The 26,300-nt window shown below is 35.8% G+C and overlaps 1 protein-coding gene across 1 annotated transcript; it reads right to left on the bottom strand.

Annotated features, from left to right (window-relative positions):
* Window positions 1-3,809: 3,809 nt before the first annotated feature.
* On the bottom strand, window positions 3,810-26,300 carry LOC127683569 (alpha-amylase 1). The gene is made up of 11 exons (XM_052180910.1): window positions 26,205-26,300; window positions 13,968-14,179; window positions 13,498-13,644; window positions 11,745-11,942; window positions 10,296-10,526; window positions 9,455-9,588; window positions 8,644-8,766; window positions 8,453-8,552; window positions 5,515-5,633; window positions 5,282-5,407; window positions 3,810-3,999 (listed from the first exon to the last, which is right to left on the bottom strand). Exons 2-11 carry the CDS (start codon window positions 14,133-14,135, stop codon window positions 3,810-3,812), a joined length of 1,536 nt encoding a protein of 511 aa, XP_052036870.1. The 5' UTR covers window positions 14,136-14,179; window positions 26,205-26,300.

Genomic DNA, 26,300 nt, shown 5'->3' with positions numbered 1-26,300 from the left:
CTTTCCTGGAGGCCTATGATACCCAGTGACACCCTCCTATCAAGCCCCTGTCCATCATGCCCCATGAAAGCATCACCAATATTTAGGGGCTGTCTCTGACTCTATTGTCTACCTTTAGAATCATTTCTCACTACTGGACTGCATCATTTGTACCCAGTAGAAGATGCACCTAGTCTTACTGCAACTTGATATGCCAATGTTGATTGATATCTATACAAGGCCCCCGTTTCCCCACCGACGAGAAAGGGAAGAGGAGTCAATGTGGGAATAGGTTGTGGAGGAGGGACTCTAACCAAACAAGTGAAAGACCTATATGACAAGAACTTCAGATCTCTGAAGAAGGAAATCGAGGATCTCAGAAAATGGAAAAATCTTCCATGCTCATGGATTGGCAGGCTTAATATAGTTAAAATGGCCATCTTGCCAAAGGCAATCTACAGATTCAATGCAATCCCTATCAAAATCCCAACCAGGTTCTTCATAGAGCTAGAAAGAGCAATGCTCAAATTCATCTGGAATAACAAAAAGCCCAGGATAGCTAAAACTATTCTCAACAGTAAAAGAACTTCAGGGGGATTCAGTATCCCAGACCTCAAACTTTACTACAGAGCAATAGTGATAAAAACTGCATGGTATTGGTACAATGTCAGGCAAGCGGATCAATGGAATAGGATTGAAGACCCAGAAATGAACCCACACACCTATGGTCACTTGATCTTCGACAAAGGAGCTGAAAACATCAAGGGGAAAAAAGATAGTCTTTTCAGCAAATGGTGGTGGTTCAATTGGAGGTCAGCAAGCAGAAGAATGCGAATGGATCCATTCTTATTTCCTTGTACTAAGCTCAACTCCAAGTAGATCAAGGACCTCCACATAAAACATGACACACTGAAACTAATAGAAAAGAAACTGGGGAAGACCCTTGAGGACATGGGCACAGGGGAAAAGTTCCTGAATAGAACACCAATAGCTTATGCTCTAAGATCAAGAATTGACAAATGTGACCTCATAAAACTACAAAGTGTCTGTAAGGCAAAGGACACTGTCAAAAGGACAAAACGTCAACCAACAGATTGGGAAAGGATCTTCACTAACCCTAAATCTGACAGAGGGCTAATATCTAATATATACAGAGAACTCAAGAAGGTAGAACCTAGAGAACCAAATAACCCCATTAAAAAGTGGGGTACGGAGCTAAACAAAGATTTTTCACATGAAGAACGTCGGAGGGGTGAGAAACACCTTAAGAAATGTTCAACATCATTAATCATTAGGGAAATGCAAATCAAAACAACCCTGAGATTTCAACTCACACCAGTCAGAATGGCTAATAGATTATCTATTCCCTTAGTCTCTTTTCCACCTTTGTCCCTGCATTTCTTAGACAGTACAAATTTTGGGTGATAAATTTTGTGATTGGGTTGATATCCTTATCCTGCTACCAAGTTTCCCCACTGCTAAAAGTCTCAGCTAAAAATTACTCCCAGAGACTTCTGAGAACCTCCCCTATTCTAGATCTCTGGCACATCCTAGAGATTCCCCCAATGCCCCCCATTCTCCCACCCTATCAGCTACCTATTTCCATTCATTCTCCTGACCCTCTGGCTCTCTGATCTCTCCTGACTCCTGATCTTGATCCTGAACCCTCCCACTCCTGTCCCCATCCCTTCTCCCACCAGGTTTCCTCCCTCCATCTGTCTCTTATGACTTTTACATCCTTTCTAAGTAAAATTCAAGCATCCTTGCTTGGATTGGTTTATTTAGTTCTTTTTGTGGGGGAGGGGGTGTCTGTGGAGTACTCTGTACTTTTTGGCTACTCTGCACTGTATGTATTTTTGGGCCTGTGTTACCCCTTACACAAGATGATAGTTGCTATTTCCATCCATTTTCCTGAGAAATTCTTGATGCCCTTGTCTTTAATACCTGAGTAGTATTCCATTGTGTAAATAAACCACATTCTATGTATCTATTCTTCAGTTGAGGAGCATCTGGGTTAGTCTAGCTTCTGGATATTACCAAAAAAAGCTGATATGAACATAGTGGAGTATGTGTTTCAACAGAAAAATCTCAAAAGGCATAGATGCACTTAAAGAAATATTCAACATCCTTAATATCAGGGAAATAGAAATCAAAACAACCCATATATTCCATATTTACACTAATCAGAATGGTTAAGCTCAAAAATTCATGTGACAGCACATTCTGGTGAGGATCGGGAGCAAGGGGAACACTCCTCCATTGCTGGTGGTATCAAAATCTTGTACAACTACTCTGAAAATCCATCTGACAGTTTCTCAGAAAATTGGGAATAATTTGACCTGAAGACCGAGCCTGTGAAGATGCCATTCCTGGACATAATTTTTTTAAAAAGTCCCTATATCACAAGAACACAAAATGGAAAGCTTTTAAAAGTGATGTGGTGGAGAAATGGGAGAAAGTAATAATTTTAAGGAGGATTTACCATCATTAAAAATATAGCCAGCATGGTAACTTATGCATTTAACTCCAGTAATCCCAGCACTAGGGAGGTAGAGACAGGTGGGTCTCTATGAGTTTGTAACCAGCCTGGTCTCCATAGTAAGTTTTAGAATAGACAATGGACTTGGGTAGAAGATTACTACCAAAGTAGTAGATTCTTTTTTTTTTTGAATAGACATCATGATATCCATTTATTTTGTACATGGTTATGATTATACCCACAATTTGCATTGCTGTCACCCTTTGTTAGTGAGGTTTTATTTTATGTAAGTGCCAAGAAAGCAGAGACTCATGACTTCTCAAAGTGTTAAAATTAAAGTGATTATTGAGTCTTCCTCTCAAAACAAGACAACTAAAATTCTCATTCAGATATCAGGTAGTATCATGGAAGAGGTGGTGGAAAGAATGTAAAATCAGAGAATGGAAAGGAATGTTGTTTAGTTGCTATCTTTGGTTCATGAAATGGTGTTGCATCCATGAACTCACATAACTGTGGTCAATTGCTCAAGCTCCACTTTTAATTTGACATATTAAGATTCCACCACCTATTGGGGAAGATGCAAGAAGGCTCAATCCCTTCCTATGGAACAATAAGCAATTTATGGGCAATAGAGTGGATAAAATTATATTTCTTAGTGTTCCACTGGTAAGCTGCCTTTGTTCAAGAAGTAACTTTCCGGTCATGGTCATGTAGGCAACCCGACTTAAGAGCAGCAGTGGATCTCAAAGACAGACAGACAGAAGACAGACGGATGGACGGACAGACGAATGGATGGATAGATTAGATATTTTGTAGTTTCATTTTCAATAGGACAAAAGGTCAATGTGAAATGAAAATCAAAATAGTCAGTATTTGGTTGAAGATTTACAGAACTAGTAAGTAGGAAATTAGAAACCATCATCACAAAAACCAAAGCAAAAATTACATGAAAATGTCTGATGGAGGGGTTTGTTGGGGTGAAGAGGTGATCTAGTGAAAATATTAGGACATAATAAAAGATAAGGGAGTAAATATGATCAACGTAATGAGAAATTAGGATACCATCAAAGAAATGGTATAAATGATAAAGCAATATTATTTGTCAGGATGGCTTAGTAAATCTGAGAATTTCGTTTGACAAATAATTTAAGGATAATCTTCTAAATTATATCAAAATCCAGGATGTAATTTTCTCATAATTATGTATGATTTTAATGAGCTTATTTTTTAACCCTTTTCAGGTTTATTGCCTATAGATTTTACTAAATGTTATCAAATCATGAAAATTAAATTACATAAAAGACAGGAGATACAAATGATTGATGCTCTAGACTTGAGTTTATTTTAAATTTCATATTTTTGACTCTGTATGGATTGCAATAAATGGGTCTTCGGCAGAGCTACTAATAAAAAACTGAGCATTGCCATCACTGCCAACATAGACTTTTGTTCCAGTGCAATTGCCATCGACTTTATCTCCAGAAATGACATCACAGTATGTGCCCTCAGGAAGACCAGTCTGTAAAGTTGTTGACAAGTCCCTGAAAAAGTGAAAAGTTAATTCTGAAATCAAATTCAACATAGGCAAATGTAAGAAAGCAAACTATCTTCAAAGTGAATACTTGTCTAAAATTGTGCTTTATAAATAGGAATTATGATTTAATGAACAAATACCTAATAAATGATTATATATATGCTTATATAGTTATATATTATATCTATCATATGTTATACTATAGATAGATAGATAGATAGATAGATAGATAGATAGATAGATAGATAGATAGATTAAGAGTACATGGTAAGTTTGTAAGTTTAAAACTTGGTTTCTAAGTGATGTCACAGTTTGGGGAAGTGGGTGATGTGAATTTTGGAGAAATTTTGTCATTGAAGGCAGCTTTGAGAATAAAAACATTTGTATGTTTTCTAATCAGCTTTTTCTGTATTGTGCTTTTGGCTCAAAATGTGAGACATCACCTTCCATTTTCTTCCCTCATACCTTTCCTTCATAGAGTCAAACCTCTGTAACTGTAAGCACAAATAAATTCTTTCCTCTATAAATTGCCTTGGCCATGATGTTTAATCACAGCATCAAAAAAGAAACAAATACAATCATCTAAACATGTAAAAGATAATCTGAGCAAAAGATAACTCACAAAGATATTCACAAAGTGTAGTTGTATATAGGAGGAAATTGTTAAAGGAGAAGAAAAAGAAGCATGTATCTCAAATGGAAGGGCAGTAATTGGAGACTGTAGAACCAATCCACATCTATCTCCTGAGAAAACCCATCAGCCCTGGCCAAGTATTCAGATGTGTTGAAAAGATTAATCACAAAGAAAAGGAGAATTATTACACAGAGGCAGACATTTTAAGATTGTATACCAAAGAAACAAAAAAATAACTAGTTGAGATACAGAGTTAGAGTGTGATAATTTGAAGCTAATACTAGTCACCCTTTCACTGAATTTTAAGATTTTTATTGAATGTTTATGTCTTTTATACAGGTGTCATATGAGTATATTGAAAATATATACACATGACAGTGTAAAAATGCATCGAGAACAAGAGCAATATCAAAATCTCTACCTAAAACAAAAATCTACAAAATTGAAAAACACATTAAGAATGAATGAGCATTTTTCTTCCTACAGTTTTTAGGTCACTATATATTATATTTCTTCAATCCATTAATAAAACTATTTTAAGCTATAGGTGAACAGAAAGTAAACAGAAGGTTCTAAGACATAGTAGTATCTTAATCGAATATAATGAATATAAGTATAATAGAATATAATCTTACTTCAAGTGATATCCACTTACCAGTCATCATTGTTAAAGACAATGAATCCTTTGTTTCCTCTGCCAAAAGCTACTTGGTTGCTGCCATTATCCCACCAGTTTGCAAAAGGCTGAGTACTGACGACATTCCGGAAGGCAACCATGTTCCTATAAGCACAGGATCATGAGAAATGCTGGTACCCTTTAATTCAACAGTTTAAAATAAAAGGTTAAACAACTTCCTTATTAGGCAAGATCTGAATGGGACATCCCACCTGATTTGACGCCATCTATGTTCACAGATCCAGCCATTGCCACAAGTGCTGTCTGAGTTAATGGTCACTTCTTTGGTTACTCCATTGTCATTTGGTGGTCCGAACCAGTTATTGATATCCTTAAATAAAGGGGAAAGTCGCAGGTTTTAGCATGCATGTTGCATTTCCACTGCGCTAAACTCAAAGTGCTCTGCTACTTGCGTTTCTATAGTATCTACTTAATATTTAACTCCTTCAGTATTTATACAGACCACTATTGAGTATTTACTATTTCAATGTATATACCATAGTTATCTTATGTCATATTTCCCAGAATTATACATTTTATTTACTCATTGTCATCCATGCAACAGTTTCTTAATATCTCTCTTCTTTAATATCACTAAAATGACAAGAGCTTTAGCATCAGAAAGACCGGAATTAAAGATCAGGCTCAGCAGTGCTGACAGGCAGAAACAGGCAGAGGTCTGCATGTGTCATGGCCCACCCACAGTGGGAGCTACCATGATGTGCAAGTATGTGGTTGAGAAATGGACTGGTTTGAGCTCTATGAAGAGACAGAATTGGAGACATGAGGGTAGAGAAGAATAGCTTTATGTGAGTAGCTTGTCCTGCCACCAAGGCCAAGGTGACATATCAGCCCATACTGCTGTCTGGGTTCATAGCCATGTAGCAGCAGGGTCTGTTGCCCATGGCTCATATTACCACTGAAGGCCATTAGGACATGCCTGGTATGAACTGGGACCTGGAACCATGTAGATCTCTGCAGGCTACAAAAAGAAGGCCCTGCCGCTCACTGGCTGCCCTACCTTGGAACACACCCTGCACCAGACTTGTATAACATCATAGAGCTGTTCCTGATGGCAGGAGTTTGGGTAAGCTGGCCACAGTGTGTGATCACTGGAGTACTAGCCCCCACCCGTACTCTGCTGCACAGTGGCATATTCAAGGGAGAGATGGTCTTCCCCTTTCTCCCCAGCAAACTGAAGTGCATCCAATATTGATAGTGTCCTGGAAGCCAGAAGCCTTGAACCAGACCAATGACTCATTGCTATCAACATTTGCAAGTAAGCATATGTAGACAAGCATATGTGTGGAACACAATGAGGCATTTTTGTTTATTTATTTGTTTGTTTGTTTGTTTTTCTTATTCTATTTTTTTTTTTTATTTGGGAGGAAAGTTGCAAGGGACTAGGCAGATATGAGGCAATGGGGAGATGAGTGGGATTGGGGTAACTGATGTTAAAATCACAATGAATTAATAAAAAACTTTTTTAAAAAAAGGCTCCAATGCTAATTAAAATCTAATTTAATATACATAAGCTCTTTATGGCTGAGTGTCATTATTTATAAAATAGAAATATAGTTTGGTAATATAAAATATTAATGTCTGTGAAGTATTTAAATATAATATCAATTGATATTATGCCACCTTTTAAATAAAGGTGCTAATAAATATGTCCTGATATTTTGTAATAAATTTTCCAAAAATTTAATATGTATTTAAATGTCAACACATTTAAATATCTTTCTAAAACAAACATTCCCTCTGTGTTCTTTTTTTATTGGATATTTTATTTATTTACATTTTAGATGCTATCCCCTTTCCCAATTATGCCCCCGTCCGAAACACTCTATCCCTTCCCTCCTCCTCCTGCTTCTATGAGGGTGTGCCACCACCCACCTACCCATTCCTGACTCCCTGTCCTCAAATTCCCCTACAGTGGGGCATCAATCCTTCACAGGACCAAGGGCCTCTCCTCCCTTTGATGCCCAACAAGTCCATCCTCTGCTACATTTGATACTTGAGTAATCTGCTGTCTCCACCTGCTGGGCACTTGTACTATAAGCCATCAAGTCAGCTCAGCATTGCAAGGTCCCAGGGACTTGAACTCCCATTTCCTCTATAAGAGTTTTACTTTCCAAATCATCTCCCCATAACCTTAGCTGACTTTTGAAGTTGTTCAGATTAAGGTATTGCAAAATATTTTGTAACGTTTACTATTCTTGAATAAGTCATCAAACTGATGTGCTTAATTTAACATAATTTGTTTCGTGTATTTTTTTTAAATAACCTCATTTAAACTGAAAAGTTTCTTTATATTCCATAAAAAATCCAAAAGTATTTAACAAATATTGGTCTTGGTTAAATAAACAAAAGCTGATATCCTCCTTTCAGATGTTACTATACACAATCCCCACATCAAATGGGCCAGGAAAGAACTACTAGACGCCAAATTTTTCTTTCTGTTTTTATTTTCTAACTTTCAAGTTATAGTTTCAAAGTGATAAAGCAGTACATAGTTCTATAATATACTTACAATGCTAAAATTGTTTTAAATAATTTTTATGGTGTATTTTTTCATGACAGCCTGATATAGCTGTCTTCTGAGAGGCTCTGCCAGAGTCTGACAAATATAAAGGTAGATGCTTACAGTCAACCTTTGGACTGAGCACAGGGTCACAAATAGAAAGTTAGAGAAACGACTGAAGGAACTGAAGGGATTTTCAAGCCCATAGGAAGAACAACAATGTCAATCAAACAGACATCCCAGAGCTCCCAGGCAGGAAACTACCAATCAAGGAGCACACATGGAGGAACCCATGACTCCAGCTATGTATGTAGCAGAGGATGGCATCAATGGGAGAGGAGGATCTCCTGTGAAGGTTCGATGCCCCAGTGTAGGGAAAGTTGAGGTCTGGGAGGCGGGAGTGGGTGTATGGGTAGTTAGGGTAACACCCTCATAGAAGTGGGGGGATGGGGGATGTGATAGGGGGATCTGGAGGAGAAACAAAGTAAGGGGATAACATTTGAAATGCAAATAAAAAAATTCAATTAAAAAAAGAAAAAAGAAGAAAATGTGGCTTGCATATATAAAATGGAAAAAAAAAAACAGGACTCTGTTTTCTCTTTCTTCAAAAGTATATTTAAACTTACACTTCCATCCTGGAAATATCTTGGCCAGTAGAAACTTGACATTACCCGGGTGAAACCATAGGGATGAGCCAACATAAATCCAACAGCCATTTTATAGAGTCTGAAAATTACAAAATAATATTACAATAGAAAACTAGAAATTTTGCTATCACTTGGGGACACAAACAAATGTCAAGAATAGCTTTCCCTACCTAGCATCCCAGAATGTCAGGATGGATGATCCCCCAGCACCATGTCCTCGCTGATTGTCATGGTTATCCACAAACACGAGGGCTCTGTCAGAAGGCATGAATCCCCAACCTTCTCCCCAGTTCCTAGTTTTTAAAAATATATGTATACATTATTCCTTGAAAAAAAACATTTAGAGTATCCTAAATCTGTACCTCATATAGTTCTATAGTCTATTTTAATCTAACTAATAATTCTCTAAGCAGATGATTATCCCACAGAAAAATGTTCTTAAGGTAATTTTATATATAAGATTTATTTACATGTCATCCACATTGCTCATGTAAGATTGCAATGTAGATTGACTCAGGAAGCATAAATATTCATATCACTGTATATACAATGAAAAACAAACAAAAAGGGTTAGACATTGCATTCTGTGTTATGAGCAAACATTTCAAGTTAATTTATTACAGTGTATATATGTGCAACAGTCGAACCACATTGCAGCTTTAGTTATGAGTAGTAGAACTTTTCAAGTAATATCTTGACCTTAGCAGATTGTAACTATGAAAATTTGGTAGACTCATATTAAAGACAGAAAAAAGTCTGTAGTGATATTTTGTGTTATTAGGAAACCTCCTTGTTGCTGATATTTAAAATGAAATGTATTAATTCAGGATGATTTTTTATTGTTTAGAGAGCAGTCAATCTTCTTAATAGCTAACATCTTAATAAATATTTAATAAATTAGAATGTATAAGATGATTATGTATTGGGATAATATGACAACAGATCTGTGACAGACAAAATGACAAAGTGTGATGTATTTACTTTAAGTAGGCCATCTTTTCTCCATCCAACTTGCGCATAACATTGCCCAGTTTTGCTCCATATTTGAATTCTGTCACACGGCCATTTCCATAATACTCACTACTTGACACTGCCTCACCACCCAGATCAATAACCTAGTAAAGAAATAGGGGGAAACTGTCATTGAATAAAATGATATTAAATTAGTTAATGTAAAATAATATCCTATAAATTTCATATATACCGTTCAGGTTTAAAGTAGTTTTCTTCACTCTTTTTTAAGTATATATATCAATACTGAAAGAAATTTAATGGCAATATCATTTCTTTTCCAGTAAAAATGGCTGACATATTTCACTTAACATATAATTGAAAATTCAGATATTCATACTATCAAAGTAGTTATTGTCAGATAAACAATTTCAGCACTTACAAATTCATTAGATTCTCCAAAGAAAACTATTACAAACATTATTAACCTTCTTCACATGAAAAATGCCCACAGAAATATTAATCAATTTATCCAAAATGTAGACATCTAATAATACTTAAGACAAGATTTAAGCCTAGAAATACTGACTTGAGTCAGCAACTAAGATTTTGCATAATAGTCCCTGAGTATACACTAAGTGGTACAATAATGTCACAAGCTAAATAAATTCTTTACATTCCCTTAGACCTTTATTCTGATAAAAAAAAAATTGAGTCTATTATATCTACATAAAAGGGAGTTAAAGAAATTTCACATTTTATAAAGCATTCAGACATTAACCTATTAAATTATGTTTAATACAACCTTCCATCTATCTTTTGTTTAAAAGAACAATGTCATTTTTATATATACATATATGTATTATATTACCTCTTGAAAAATGAAAGGTCTGCTTCCTTCATCAAACCATTGTGTATTTAGATTATTCAGCTTGTCCAAAATTGCCTTTATGTCTCCAGGCCACATGTGCTTAGAAGCATCAAGTCTGAACCCTGCTACACCAATGTCAATGAGATGGTTCAGGTAGTCAGCCACCATGGTACGAACATAATCTGTATCAAGTGCAAGATCCAGAAGTCCAGACAGACGACAATTTCTGACCTGTTAAGACAAACAGAATAGAACAGAACTGTGTTCAATATTTAAATTTCACCTGTTGCCCAAGATTTCCTTCAACTAAACAAGTTTCACCAATTAGTCAGTAGAACCTCTAGAAACTATATCCATTGGTTAGGCATGGTCCCCGTTGAGGGGTGGGGCTACCCACACATCTCAAAAATATTAATCCAAAATTGTTCCTGTCTAAAGGAAATGCAGGGACAAAGAGTGAAGAAAAGACTGAAGGAAAAGTGATCCAGACACTGCCCCACCTAGGGAACCATACCATCTACAAACACCAAACCCAGACACTATTGCTGATACCAAGAAGCACTTGCTGGCAAGAGCCTGTTCTAGCTGTCCCCTGAGAGGCTCTGCTAGGGCCTGACCAATACAGATGTGGATGCTCACAGCCAACAATCAAAATGAGCACAGGAACCACAATGGAGGACTAAGTGGAAGGACTGAAGGAGCTGAAGGGATTCGTCTCCCCATAGGAAGAACAACAATATCAACCAACCAGTCCCTCCAGAGCTCCCAGGGAATAATCCACCAACCAAAGAATACACATAGAGAGACCCATGGCTCCAGCTGCATATGTAGCAGAGGATGGCCTTGTCAGGCATCAATGAGAGGTCTGTGGAGGCTCGATGTTCCAGGGTAAGGGAATGCAAGGGCAGTGAGGCAGGAGTGGATGGGTGGGTGGCAAGAGTTCCCTCATAGGGAACATGTGTGTGTGTGTGTGTGTGTGTGTGTGTGTCGGAGGCGGGCATGGAGTAGGGAGTTTGTGAAGGGAAAACATTTTAAATGTAAATAAATATAATAACCAACAAAAAAGCTTCATAAAGCCTTTTCATGGAAAAACTGGAAACATTCACATCCTACTGTGGATATACCCTTCGAATATTTTCCACTATATTGTCTGCATGAGACAGAAATAAAATAGATAATAATATTAGTTAGTTGAGGAAACTTCGTGTCCTTCCTTTTTCCTTTTTCTCCTTATCTTATGTGGTACAGGAGTAAAACACAAATCTTAATATTTAGCACCTTTCTTGAGCCTTCAAAAGACTAGGAGAAGGTTTTTGAAGATTGATTTGCATTCCTAACTCCTAGTAATATATTTCATAAGGAGTCTAAACCACATGTCAAATTATATTCCAAAAGTTCCATGTGTATAAGACTCTGATTTCTTTTTTTCATTCTGATCCTTTTGCTCACCTGAGCAGCATCAGCGTAGCTCTCAATGCTTCCACTTTCAGTTGTACACTTTCCATCATTAAAGTCAAAACCAGAATATGGTACTCCAGGAAATTCCCTGTTATTTGGGTTGAAATAACTTCCACATGTACTGCTTTGTCCAGCTTCAGCTGTTACTGCACACATGTGGTTAATGACAGCATCCACATAAATACGGACCTGAAGAGAAGAATACTTCAAAACACCTTAGAGACCTAAAATTAGGCTGCTTAAACTGCAGCACACTAATGAAGCATATATAGACATACTGTATAAAATTATGTATATATATATATATATATATATTGTTTATATATAAAAATAGTTACATACATTACATTTTTAGCACCTTCCCCGAGCCATCAAATGACTATGGAAAGGTTTTTGAATACTGATTTGAGTTTCTACCACCTATACTATATTAACTAAGGAAAATAAACCCACATGTCAAATTCTTTTCCAAGACTACCATGTGCATAATGATACCCAGATTTCTTTTTTAATACTCAACATTTTTTCTCATTTGAGTGGCATTATTATAGTTTTCATGCTTCCACTTCCAGTTCCATCATTAAAGTCCCAGCATGTTAACAAAACTACATATAGATAGATAACAGATAAATGATAGGTAGATTGATGAATAGATAGATAGATGATAGATAGATAGATAGATATAATAGATGTATAGATAATAGATAGATACATAGATACAAAGATACATACATACATAGATACATAGATAGATATAACTTCATTTTCAACAGGACAAAAAAGTCAATGTGAAATGAAGGTCAACAATAATCTATATTTTGTGGAGAATTTACAGAACTGGTAAGTGGAAAACTAGAAGCATCATCACAAAAAATAAAACAAAATAACTTTTTAAAAACCTACAATTTGGTTTCTTTTTAAAAGCAGACATTTTGATTATGAAAGTTGTTAATCTGAGTTTTAGTCTCTGTACTCGCTGGTTTTGTGTGTCAACTTGACACAGGCTGGAGTTATCACAGAGAAAGGAGATTCAGTTGAGGAAGTGCCTCTATGAGATCCAGCTGTGGGGCATTTTCTCAATTAGTGATCAATGGAGACGGGCCCATTATGAGTGGTGCCATCCCTGGGCTGGTAGTCCTGGGTTCTATAAGAAAGCAAGCTGAGCAAGGTAGGGGAAGAAAGCCAGTAAGTAACATCCCTCCATGGCCTCTGCATGAGCTCCTGCTTCCTGACCTGCTTGAGTTCCAGTCCTGACCTCCTTTGGTATTGAACAGCAATTTGGAACTTTAAGCCGAATAAACCCTTTCCTCCCTAACGTGCTTCTTGGTCATGATGTTTGTACAGGAATAGAATACCTGACTAAGACAGTCTCTTAAAAACAAAGGTAGATATTTGTCTTTATTAAAAGAGGAAATAGTGCAGGAATTGTGAGTCAACTAATAAATCACCTAAAATGGGAGTAAGTTTGCATCTGAAATTTCTAATTTCTGATCAGAAAAGATTAACTAAAAATGAGTATGGTCATGAAGATTAAAAATTAAAGATTTCCTTTATAAGTTATCTTCTTTAAATTCTTTATGTGAAAAAAAGTAAAATTGCCCATGAACCAGTAGTTAATTTTGAGTTATAGATAAATAGAAAGGGAGAAGTTTAAAAGTGTGAAGCCTTTTGCTTAAGAAGAATAAGAAACAAACAGAACATGGTTTTGCATAAACTGACTCGAATCACATATAACATCACTTACACCAACATTGTTGCACCGGTTCACCATGTCCTTGAATTCATCTTCATTTCCGGACCTGGAGCATATTTTGTAGCTAATTGGTTGGTATCTTTCCCACCATGGTCTTTCAGGGCTTTCTACTACACGATTTTCATTAGGTGGAGAGACCTAAAAATACATGAGTTAAGATGATTAGCTACAGCTTACATTACATAAATAAATCCTGTAGAAAACTACCAATGATCCTGCAGTTCTTAAACAGTATAAATTCATTTCCATTGCGTTAGAATCATTGAAAACATTGACAGCACAATGAAGAGGGCCTCTTGATGTCTGAAAACAAAATAGAAAGCTGCCATCCCCACAATTTTTTCTTCCTCAAGAAACTTATATGTGAAGTAAAATATTGCTTCAGAATACTTAAAATACATTAGAAAACAATTTTATAAAAGCCCAGTAAACTCAGCATTTGAATTGTGAATAAGTCTTACCTGCACCCCTCCAAATCCATTAGGACCTAAGTATCGCTCACATTCCTTGGCAATATCAACCCAGCGCCACTCAAACAGGTGGACAATAGCACTTCGTCCATAGTAAGTGTGTGGGTCATACTGGGCCCAGCAGAACCCAATGAGGGAAAGAAGCAGGAAGAACTTCATTTGCAATGATGTCCACAGAATTCTTTCTAACAAGTATTTTATTTCTGAAAAATACATAATGAAATAAATATTAGTACAAATTAATATTCCAGTACTAGATATTTATAAACTGTAAGCAGTTGCCAAGAGCAATGTCAAAATGTGAAAAACATTCAAAAACATTCTTAGGAAAACCATCTAAATGCCCTATAAGTTCTTAATGTGTCTTAATGGTTTTTCTCAATGAAGAAATATTAGCCCTTTCCAGAAAAACATATATGTTTGTGCATGCATATCCATGAATGTTTAGGTGTGTTTTATATGGTGTTAGTGTGTTATTTGATTTTAATTAGATAAAATTTATGATGTCATCTACTGAGGAGAATTACAATTTGAGCCTTATACAGTTTTAAGTATCCATATAAAATTATTTATTTCCTCTCTTATTTTTATTAAATATATTCTTTATTTGCATTTCAAATGTTATCACCTTTCCCCATTTCCCCTATGGACACCCTATTTCTTACCTCTTCCCCGTGCTTCTATGATAGTGTTCCCCTGACAACCCACTCACTTCAGCCTCCCCACCCTCGAATCCCCTATACTGTGAGATTAAGCCTTCACAGGATGGAGGGCCTCTCCTCCCATTGATGCCCAATAAGGCCATCCTCTGCTACAGGATGGAGACATGGGTCCCTCCATGTGTACTCATTGGTTGGTAGTTTACTCCCTGAGAGCTCTGGGGACGGGGGTCTGGTTGGTTGATATTATTGTTCGTCCTATGGGATTGCAAACACCTTAAGCTCATTCAGTCCTTTCTCTAACTCCTCCTTTTTTCCACTGGATGATTTTAGCTATTTTGTCAAAGATCAAATGACTATATATGTGTGGGTTCATTTCTGGGTCTTCAATTTTATTCCATTGAACTTCTTGTCTGTCTCTGTATCAATACCACACAGTTTTTAATCACTATTGCTTTGTAATACAGCTTGAGGTCAGAGATGGTAATTTCCCCCAGAAGTTCTCATATTGTTGAGAATAGTTTTCAATATCCTGGGTTTCTTGTTTTTTCAGATAAATTTGCAAATTGCTCTTTGTAACTCTATGAAGAATTAAGTTGGAATTTTGATGGGTATAGCATTGAATCTGTAGATTGCTTTTGGTAAGATGACCAGTTTTACTATATTAATACTGCCAATCCATGAGCATGGGAGATCTTCTGAGAACTTCTTTGATGTCTTTCTTCAGAGACTTGAAGTTCTTGTCATACAGATCTTTCTTTCACTTGCTTGGTTAGAGTCACACCAAGTTATGTAATATTATTTATGAGTATTGTGAATGGGGTCATTTCTCTAACTTTTTTGTCAGCTTGTTATCCTTTGAGTAGAGGAAGGGCACTGATTTGTTTGAGTTAATATTATATCCAGCCACTTTGCTGAAGTTGTTTATCAATTTTAGGTGTTCTATGGTGGTCACTTAAGTATACTATCATATCATCTGCAAATAGTGATATTTTGACTACTTCCTTTCCAATTTGTATCACTTTGACCTACTTTTGTTGTCTAATTGCTGTAGCTAGAACTTCAAATACTATATTGAATAGATAGGGAGAGAGTGGGAAGCCTTGTCATGTTCCTGATTTTAATGTGATTGCTTCAAGTTTCTCTCCATTCAGTTTGATGTTGGCTACTGGTTAGTGGTATATTGATTTTAAACAGAGTAATCAATTAATCTCTGTTTTCTTCTCCTGGACAATTTTGTGTTGCTATCAGGAATGCCTACACATATAGCACACTTAAAATACTTCAGAAACATAAATAATGAGAATAAAAATATCAATAAGACTAAAGGTTATCTGAAAAATGGCAAGGTACATTGAGATCATGTTAGAGGGGCAGACAGACAAATCTTTCCAGAAAATGAGAAGTTACCAAAACTATAAAGAGAGAAACTTATGATAAAAATGCAATTGAAGTTCACTCATGCCAGTGGGACCAAACCAAGTTATAGATATGTAAAAAATGGAAATGGCAGGTCATCGGGAAGATAATTATAACTGTGAATGAATGAGGTAAGCGACTTGGCACATGTACAGAGTATGTTACTGTTAGAAAAACAGTAGGTGTGTGGCCTAACTGGAGCCTAATGGCAAGTAAGATAGAAATGCTAAACATGAAGGTATTTGAAGGTAATATCACTTATTAAGTTGATGAAATGAGAAAGGACCATATCTGATAGTTTTGTCAGGATCTTAATACAGTTCTCTCTTTTGCTTATTTGACAACTACCTGCATGAATAAATCCTTAACAAAACTAGATTTTTGTTCATATTTGACATGCAATATTTTGCTTCCATGGTGTTCTATGTTCTCTCTAGACCCACCATCTATGTACACTAGGTACATTCAGTTAAAAGAACATTTTTAGTCAAAGCTTATAGTCCCCAGTGTGATGAGTAACTGTTGGATATGTGACAGCTTTTCTAGATAAGGCTATGGAAGTCTATTTGATGTATATTATAGATATATTTATATTTATACATTCACCTTTCTGAAACAAACTTATTAAAGATGTACTTCATTTTTAATATTCCTAGATACAATGAAAGAATAGTAAACACTCTTATGTAGGTAATAAATGTTGATAACATGCATGTAATACATTCTAAGTACTTCGTAAGAAATGGACATGAATACTCATTTATAGTAAACAAGCTCTATATCAGAAAATATATGCTATACTCAATTCTCATACTTGCAACACACACACACACACACACACACACACAGAGAGAGAGAGAGAGAGAGAGAGAGAGAGAGAGAGAGAGAGAGAGAGATGACTAGGTAAATTAATTAAGTCCAATAGGCTTATGTAATTATTAACAGTGACAGAATTTGGGAATATAACTAAAAATCAATATTTTATTTGTTACATCAAAATTTCTAAAGTTGTACTTTATAATATGATATCCATTGAATCACATCAAATGAAGAGAAACACAAAGTAATTCCACAAAAATCAGAAAAAAGAAAATATTATCTCCTCTATCCATAACTGTTCAATATGCTATTTGAAGTTATACCTAGTGCAATAAAAACACAGAAGGAGATCAAGAGCATAAAAATTGGAATGGGAGAAGTCAAAGTATCATTATTTATAACTGATATCTTCTTATATATAAGTAAACCAAAAATTCTACGAAGGAACTTCTATAGCTGATTTTTTAAAAATCTCAGCAAAGTTGGCCAGATGCAAGATCAACTCAAAAAAATAGTAGTCTTATGATATACAATTGAGAAGTTGACTGAGAAATCAATCAAAGAAGGGGCACTTTTCACAGAAGTCTTAAAAAATATAAAATATATTGACATAACTCTAGCCAAGCAAGTGAAAGACTTCTATGCTACACTTCAAGTTTTTGAAAATATAAATTTAAGAATGTATCAAAAGATGGAAAGATCTGCCATGTACCTGGATTGGTAGGATTGGACTTAGAAAACCCAATATCCATCAAAAAACAATCTACAGATTCGGTGCAATTTCTGTCAAAATTCCAACACAGTGCTTACCAGACATTAAAAATAGAATTCACAACTTTATATAGAAAAACGAAAAACCAGAATAGCCAAAACAATACTGAACAATAAAAAAACTGCTAGATATCCCACCACTCCCAATTTCAGGTTGTGTTACAGAGCTATAGTAATAAGAACCACAAAACTTTGACATGAAAACAGACTGGTGTATATTAGATATTAGCCCTCTGTCAGATTTAGGGTTGGTGAAGATCCTTTCCCAATCTGTTGGTTGACATTTTGTCCTTTTGACAGGGTCCTTTGCCTTACAGAAACTTTGTAGTTTTATGAGGTCCCATTTGTCAATTCTTGATCTTAGACCATAAGCTATTGGTGTTCTGTTCAGGAACTTTTTTCCCCTGTGCCCATGTCCTCAAGGGTCTTCCCCAGTTTCTTTTCTATTAGTTTCAGTGTGTCAGGTTTTATGTAGAGGTCCTTGATCCATTTGGACATACTTAAATAAATCCAGGTGAAAATGGATCAAAAATTAGAAGCCCTTACAAGGGAAACACAAAAATCATTGAAAGAAATTCAGGAGAATACAAAAGCCAATAAGGAGGAAACGCAAAAATCACTTAAAGAAATACAGGAAAACTTTGATCAACAGGCAGAAGTCATGAAAGAGGAAACACAAAAATCTCTTAAAGAATTACAGGAAAACACAAACAAATGACAGAACTGAGCAAAAACTTCCAGGATCTAAAGACAGAAGTAGAAACAACTAAGAAAGCACAAAGAAAGACAGCTTTGGAGATAGAAAACCTTGGGAAGAAATCAGGGAGCATAGACGCAAATATCAACAACAGAATACAAGAGATAGAAGAAAGAATCTCAGATGCCGAAGATACCATAGAAACCATGGACTCAACAGTTAAAGAAAATGCAAAATGCAAAAAGCTTGTAACCCAAAACATCCAGGAAATCCAGGACACAATGAGAAAGCCAAATCTAAGGATTATAGGCATTGATGAGAGTGAAGATTTACAATTTAAAGGGCCAGCAAATATCTCCAAAAAAATTATGGAAGAAAACTTCCCTAACTTAAAGAGAGAGATGCCCATGAATATACAAGAAGCCTACAGAACTCCAAACAGACTGGACCAGAACAGAAATACCTCCCGTCACATAATCAAAACCCCAAATGTACTAAACAAAGAAAGAATACTTAGGGCAGTAAGAGAAAAAGGGCAAGTAACATATAAAGGAAGACCTATCAGAATTACACCAGATTTCTCACCAGAGACCATGAAAGCCAGAAGATCCTGGGCAGATCTCATGCAGACTCTAAGAGAACACAAATGCCAACTGAGACTACTATACTCAGCGAAACTCTCAATTACTATAGATGGAGAAACCAAGATATTCCATGACAAAACCAAATGTACACAATATCTTTCTACAAACCCAGTCCTACAAAGGATAATAGGGGGAAACACCATTACAGCAAGGGAAACTATACCCTGGAAAAAGCAGGATATTAACCTTCTTTCATCAAACCCAAAGAAGATAACCACACAAGTATAAAATTAAAATCAAAAACGATAGGAAGCAATAACCACTACTCCTTGATATCTCTTAACATCAATGGACTCAATTCCCCAATAAAAAGACATAGACTAACAGACTGGTTACATAAACAGGACCCTACATTTTGCTGCATACAGGAAACACAGCTCAGTGTCAAAGACAAAAACTACTTTAGAGTAAAAGGATGGAAGACAATTATACAAGCAAATGTTTCCAGGAATTTTCACATGAAGAACTTCGGAGAGATGAGAAACACCTTAAGAAATGTCCAACATCATTAATCATTAGGGAAATGCAAATCAAAACAACCCTGAGATTTCACCTCACACCAGTCAGAATGGCTAAGGTCAAAAACTCAGGAGACAGCAGGTGTTGGCGAGGATGTGGAGAAAGAGGAACACTCCTCCACTGCTGGTGGGATTGCAAGATGGTGCAACCACTTTGGAAATCAGTCTGGTGGTTCCTCAGAAAACTGGGCATGACACTTCCGGAGGACCCTGTTATACCACTCCTGGGCATATATCCAGAGGATTCTTCAGCATGCAATAAGTACACATGCTCCACTATGTTCATAGCAGCCCTATTTGTAGTATCCAGAAGCTGGAAAGAACCTAGGTATCCTTCAACGGAGGAATGGATACAAAAAATGTGCTATATTTACACAACGGAGTACTATTCAGCCATTAGAAACAATGAATTCCATTGGATGTTTTCAGCCCCTTTGTCGAGGATCAAGTGGCCATAGGTGTGTGGGTTCATTTCTGGATCTTCAATCCTGTTCCATTGATCTGCCTGCCTGTCACTGTACCAATACCATGCAGTTTTTAACACTATTGCTCTGTAGTATTGCTTGAGGTCAGGGATGCTGATTCCCCCAGAATTTCTTTTGTTGCTGAGAATAGTTTTAGCTATCCTGGGTTTTTTGTTATTCCAGATGAATTTCTTAATTGCTTTTTCTAACTCTGTGAAGAATTGAGTTGGGATTTTGATGGGTATTGCATTGAATCTGTATATTGCTTTTGGCAAAATGGCCATTTTAACTATATTGATTCTGGCGATCCATGAGCATGGGAGGTTTTCCCATTTTTTGAGGTCTTCTTCCATTTCCTTCTTCAGAGTCTTGAAGTTCTTGTCGTAAAGATCTTTCACATGTTTGGTAAGATTCACCCCAAGATACTTTATACTGTTTGTGGCTATTGTGAAGGGGGTCATTTCCCTAATTTCTTTCTCAGCCAGCTTATCCTTTGAGTATAGGAAGGACACTGATTTGCTTGAGTTGATTTTATAACCTGCCACTTTGCTAAATGGTGCTGGTTCAACTGGAGGTCAGCATGCAGAAGAATGCGAATTGATCCATCTTTATCGCCTTGTACTAAGCTCAAATCCAAATGGATCAAGGACCTCCACATAAAGCCAGACACTCTGAAGCTAATAGAAAAGAAACTGGGGAAGACCCTTGAGGACATCGGTACAGGGAGAAAGTTTCTGAACAGAGCACCAATAGCGTATGCTCTAAGATCAAGAATTGACAAATGGGACCTCATAAAATTACAAAGTTTCTGTACGGCAAAGGACACCATCAAAAGGACAAATTGGCAACCAACAAATTGGGAAAAGATCTTCACCAATCCGACATCAGATAGAGGGCTAATATCCAATATATATAAAGAACTTAAGAAGTTAGACTCCAGAAAACCAAACAACCCTTTTAAAAAATGGGGTACAGAGTTAAACAGGGAATTCTCACCTGAAGAACTTCGAATGGCGGAGAAGCATCTTAAAAAATGCTCAACTTCATTAGTCATTAGGGAAATGCAAATCAAAACAACCCTGAGATTTCACCTTACACCAGTCAAAATGGCTAAGATTAAAAATTCAGGAGACAGCAGGTGTTGGAGAGGATGTGGAGAAAGAGGAACACTCCTCCACTGCTGGTGGGGTTGCAAATTGGTACAACCACTCTGGAAATCAGTCTGGCGGTTCCTCAGAAAACTGGGCACCTCACTTCCAGAAGATCCTGCTATACCACTCCTGGGCATATACCCAGAGGATTCCCCACCATGTAATAAGGATACATGCTCTACTATGTTCATAGCAGCCCTATTTATAATTGCCAGATGCTGGAAAGAACCCAGGTATCCCTCAACAGAAGAGTGGATGCAAAAAATGTGGTATATCTACACAATGGAGTACTATTCAGCCATTAGAAACAATGAATTCATGAAATTCTTAGGCAAATGGATGGAGCTAGAGAACATCATACTAAGTGAGGTAACCCAGACTCAAAAGGTGACTCATGGTATGCACTCACTAATAAGTGGATATTAACCTAGAAAACTGGAATACCCCAAACATAATCCATACATCAAATGAGGTACAAGAAGAAACGAGGAGTGGCCCCTTGTTCTAGAAAGACTCAGTGAAGAAGTATAGGGCAAAACCAGAACGGGGAAGTGGGAAGGGGTGGGTGGGAGGACAGGGGGAGAAAAGGGGGCTTATGGGACTTTCGGGGAGTGGGGGGCTAGAAAAGGGGAAATCATTTGAAACGTAAATAAAAAATATATCGAATAAAAAAAAGACAAAAAAAATAAAAAAAGAAACAATGAATTCATGAAATTTTTAAACAAATGGATGAAGCTGGAGAACATCATACTAAGTGAGATAACCCAGTCTGAAAAGATCAATCATGGTATGCACTCACTGATAAGTGGATATTAGCCTAGAAACTTTGAATACCCAAGACATAATCCACAAATTAAATGATGCCCAAAAAGAATGGAGGAGTGGCCCCTGGTTCTGGAAAGACTCAGTGCAAGAGTATAGGGGATTTCCAGAACAGGGAAGTGGGAAGGAATTGATGGCGGAACAGGGGGAGGGAAGAGGGCTTATGGGACTTGCGGGGAGTGGGGACCCAGAAAAGGGGAAATCATTTGAAATGTAAATAAAAGATATATCAATAAAAAAAAAGAAAAAAAGAAAGAAAAGATAAAAAAAAAAACCAGACTGGTGGGTCAGAGTACTGAAAGACTGAAACATAAATGAACACACAGGTGAAAAATGATTTCTAATAAAGAAGCCAAAAATATACAGTGAAAAAAATCACACATTCTTAAAAACTACTGTTCATTAAACTGGATGTCTCCATTAGAAAAATGGAAATAGATCCATATTCATCATCTTGCATAAAATTCCACTCCCTGAAGAACAAAGAATTCAGGTGAGGAATAGACTTAAACTCATTTGCACAAGAGATGCCTTTATTCACATAAAACTATTAGCACAGACACTTATATCAATATTTAATATATGAGACCTTATGAAATTGAAAAACTTATGAAAATTGGACAAAGTAGCTGCCTACAGAATGGGATTTTTTTAACCCAATTCTACATCTGATAGAGGACAAATAGCCAAAATACATAAAGAAATCAGAATAATGGATACCACCATCAGAAATTGTGTAGCAGGAAGATCTAAATGGGAGCTATCCATCAAATTCCTCCCCTCAGAGCTCAGAGAATCCCACAGTGAGGAGTCAAAAAGTTTGCAAGAGGAAGGAGACAGACTGAGGATGCTTGGTGGATAAGGTCCTTCGAATAAACTAAGCATAATGTGTATGTTCGTACAGAGACAGAAGCAGCAAAGAGCCTCTATTACGTCTGTTCCAGGGCTTGGGCATACATATTACAGCTATTTGCATAGTTCTTTTAGGACATTCCTGAGTGTGAGAATCAGTGGCTCTTGGACACTTGTGCCTGCTCTTGCGACTCTACTTCTTCTCTTAATTTGACATTTCAAATTTCAACAAAATAATTTTGGCTTCATCTTATTATTCTTTTTTTCATGTTTGGGTGTTATCTCTTAGAAGTCTACTCTTTTCCAATGAGAAACAAAAATATTGTGATTCATGAGGGGAGAAAAGGTGGAAAGTAACTGAGAGGAGTAGGGGATGGGAAACTATAATCAGGATATACTATATAAGAGAGGCATCTATTTTCAATAAAAGAAAAAGGGGAGAATGAGGCTGAATGCATCATTGGCATACTGGAATACGCAGAATTGTGTTAATAACATGGATGGACCAATTGTGATAAACTAATATTTCCAAGTAACTAATTTTTTCTAGGTATGATCCATGAATTTATTTTTAAAAATTACCTGTTGTTTTATTAAGATGGTGGTAGTCTGTGCAGACAAAAGCTTTCCCCAGAAATTAAAGGTTTTAAAAGCAAAAATCCCAGTGCCCAAGGAGAGATGAATACACTGTGAGTGTTTGGCCCAGGATCCCATAAGACAATATGTTTATTGCTCTTGCCAATGATCTTTGTCACCCACCAAAAGAAAATGGCAAGAGCTTATTGCTCACATTAACATTTCTTTGGATACAGAACACATAAATTGTACTGAGCTGAAAGCTTCCTCCACACTGAATATATTTCATAGAATAGATAAGTGATTAAGAGAGAAAATTCAGCAATAATCTAATGCAGTCTCGAACCCTGTGCTATAATACTGATCTTCCAACCAAGATGTAGTAATGATATAATAGTGCCAAGGATTTCTGATTGGATCCTGGGACTGCCATACAGGCAGGATGCACACCATAATCAAGCATTTATGGTCAGAAAGATTATGAGTCTAATGGTAGAATATACTACCAATGTTTTATTAAATCAGCATGCAGTTGAATTGTTTTCTAAATAGTCACATTTACAACAACAGATTGTTATAACTATCTGCTTAATCAAGAACTCTTTTAGTAGTGTAGACAGTCAAAGCAATGACTAATAATTTTTCAAAGACCTGAGAATAAGGGAACTCAGAGTGTTCAGCCCTAAACAGTACATCTTTATTACAGAAAAAAATTCACCAAACATCATGGAAAAGGATCTGAAAGAATCTTAAGAGCTTGACACTGGCGAGATAGCTACGCAATTACTAGTATCTAGTGGTCTTCGAAAGGATCTGGGTCTCCAGCAACCATAAAGCAAATCACAAACATCAAGAACTCCAGTTCCTGAGGATACAACTTCCTCTTATAGCTTCTGAGGGTAGTGCATGTGCAAGTGCACAGCTCTACAAACAAATAAAGCATTTAAACATATATTTTAAGAGAATAAGATTTGGAGAATGGAGTGAAGTAATAGTTCCCTTATGGATTGTACATGGTTTGTGGTAGCATCAATACATATCAAATATAATCATATGCATAAAACATGCACAGAAAAATAAAAAGAAATAAAGAAGAAATTGGGAAGACATCAAAAGTGTGGGTATAGAACTAAGAGAAGATCATAAAATCTTGTACACACGTTAAGTGAGAAATTGTAAATAATAATAATGTCAAATAGAGATAAGGAAGCACTTTAGTCACTAAACCAGTTACATTTATGTAGCTTTGATATATATATATGCATATATATGGTTATATATTATTATATGAATACATATTATATTATTATAAAATAGGAATATATAACTTGGATAATATATTAAAACTTTTGAGAGCTTGCTAACAAAACAGTTCCTCTCATGAAATACAAATACTTCAATTTTCAATATTCAATATTTATGACTACTTTGTAGTATTACAACACTCACACAATGCATACTTATGAAAACCACTTATTGTTTGTTATAATATATGTGTGTAAGTGTGCATATTATATGTTTTGTGGTTTTCATGGAAACTTCTTTTGGCTGCTTGCATGTCTTTTCCTGTAGTGACTCACAAGACATTTGATATGCTATTGCGAACTATATTTACCTATATATTATGGATAAAAATTACAAGATGATCAAAAACTCTAGATGGAAATGCTGACAACTCTAATATGATTAGTGTTGTAATACTATTGAATTTCCATATAATATTCAATAAGTATGCATAATGTAAATTAATATTTGAAAGAAGAAAAACTAAAACTCCTATCAACTATTAAGAAATAAAACTCAACAAAAGAAATAAAACTCAAAATTATAAATAATATTATCAAAAGCAGTTTTCTTAACAATGTTGTAAAATAGGTATCCTATACTTCAGTGTTACTATTACAGAGAGAAGACTCTAATATAAATTCAGGGTTCCTCTTTATGCACCAGCTTCCATAATTCAGGCATTTAGCTGAAACCCTTCTTATGCATATCAAAGTCAGATAACTCAAAAATGCTATTTAAATGTTAAGAAAAATGCAGTTAATTCTAAATTTCTCTAATCTCCCTGTTTATATATACAAATATTCATTATTTACAAAATTAATTTCTTTATTATATTCTGCCTGAAATTTATGGAAAACTAAGTCATTATAAAATACAAATGAATTAACAATGGTCAGTAAAAGACATCTTACATATTCTTCCCATTTGTAGGTAGCCCTGAGGACTCATAGTTAAGTATATTTATAGTAGAAAATGTAATGGCATTAATATATTAGTTTCTTTAATGACACAAGTTTGCATGAAGTTTTATCATCTGTATTAACATTTTCATCTATTAACATTATCTCTAGAATTAGAGATAATGTTTTATTTTTAGTTTTATAAATTCTAAGTTATTAGGAAGATATTTTACATAAAAGTAATCAAGCTTTGTTTGCTTTACTTAAAATAATTCATAATTCACCTGAGTTTTACCTTGAATTCTCTCTCAAAACAGTAATCATTTACCCATCAATACCACCCACAAGAACAAAAATACCAAGTTAATCTTAGCAGAAGTTGCATATAAAGGCTAGAGAAAGACAGAGTTTAGCAAGTCTGCCTACCACATCTCTAAAATTAAAGATAAGTTTGGAGCCAAGGCTCAGTAGTGTTTCCAAAACAAATAGTACAGGCTGTGCTGCTAGGCAGGCAAACACGATGTGTCAACAAACCAAAAGATGACCTTGAAACTCTGAAACCCCAAATGACAGAGATCAAACCATAAAAATAAAAATCTAATTAAGTACAAAAAGGGAGGACAAAATCATATATTTTAAGAGTAACTTACCACATCAACTTGTATAAATCAGCAACCAACCAAATCTAGAGATAAATAGCAAGAATATTTAAGCTGTCTAAAAGCAAAGATAGAAATCTATTTTGG

The sequence above is a fragment of the Apodemus sylvaticus genome, chromosome 4, assembly GCF_947179515.1.
Source record: "Apodemus sylvaticus chromosome 4, mApoSyl1.1, whole genome shotgun sequence".
Taxonomy (NCBI): Eukaryota; Metazoa; Chordata; class Mammalia; order Rodentia; family Muridae; genus Apodemus; species Apodemus sylvaticus.
This window is presented reverse-complemented; position numbering and strand designations above follow the sequence as displayed.

What these genes read in the sequence shown, in the direction of transcription:
- LOC127683569 (XM_052180910.1), bottom strand. Translation starts at nt 14,135, where the DNA reads ATGAAGTTCTTCCTGCTTCTTTCCCTCATTGGGTTCTGCTGGGCCCAG. An exon ending in GCTACGCTGATGCTGCTCAG is followed by an intron (nt 10,527 to 11,744) that starts GTGAGCAAAAGG and finishes TTGTCTTAACAG; the next exon opens with GTCAGAAATTGTCGTCTGTC. An exon ending in CATAGATGGCGTCAAATCAG is followed by an intron (nt 5,408 to 5,514) that starts GTGGGATGTCCC and finishes CTGTGCTTATAG; the next exon opens with GAACATGGTTGCCTTCCGGA.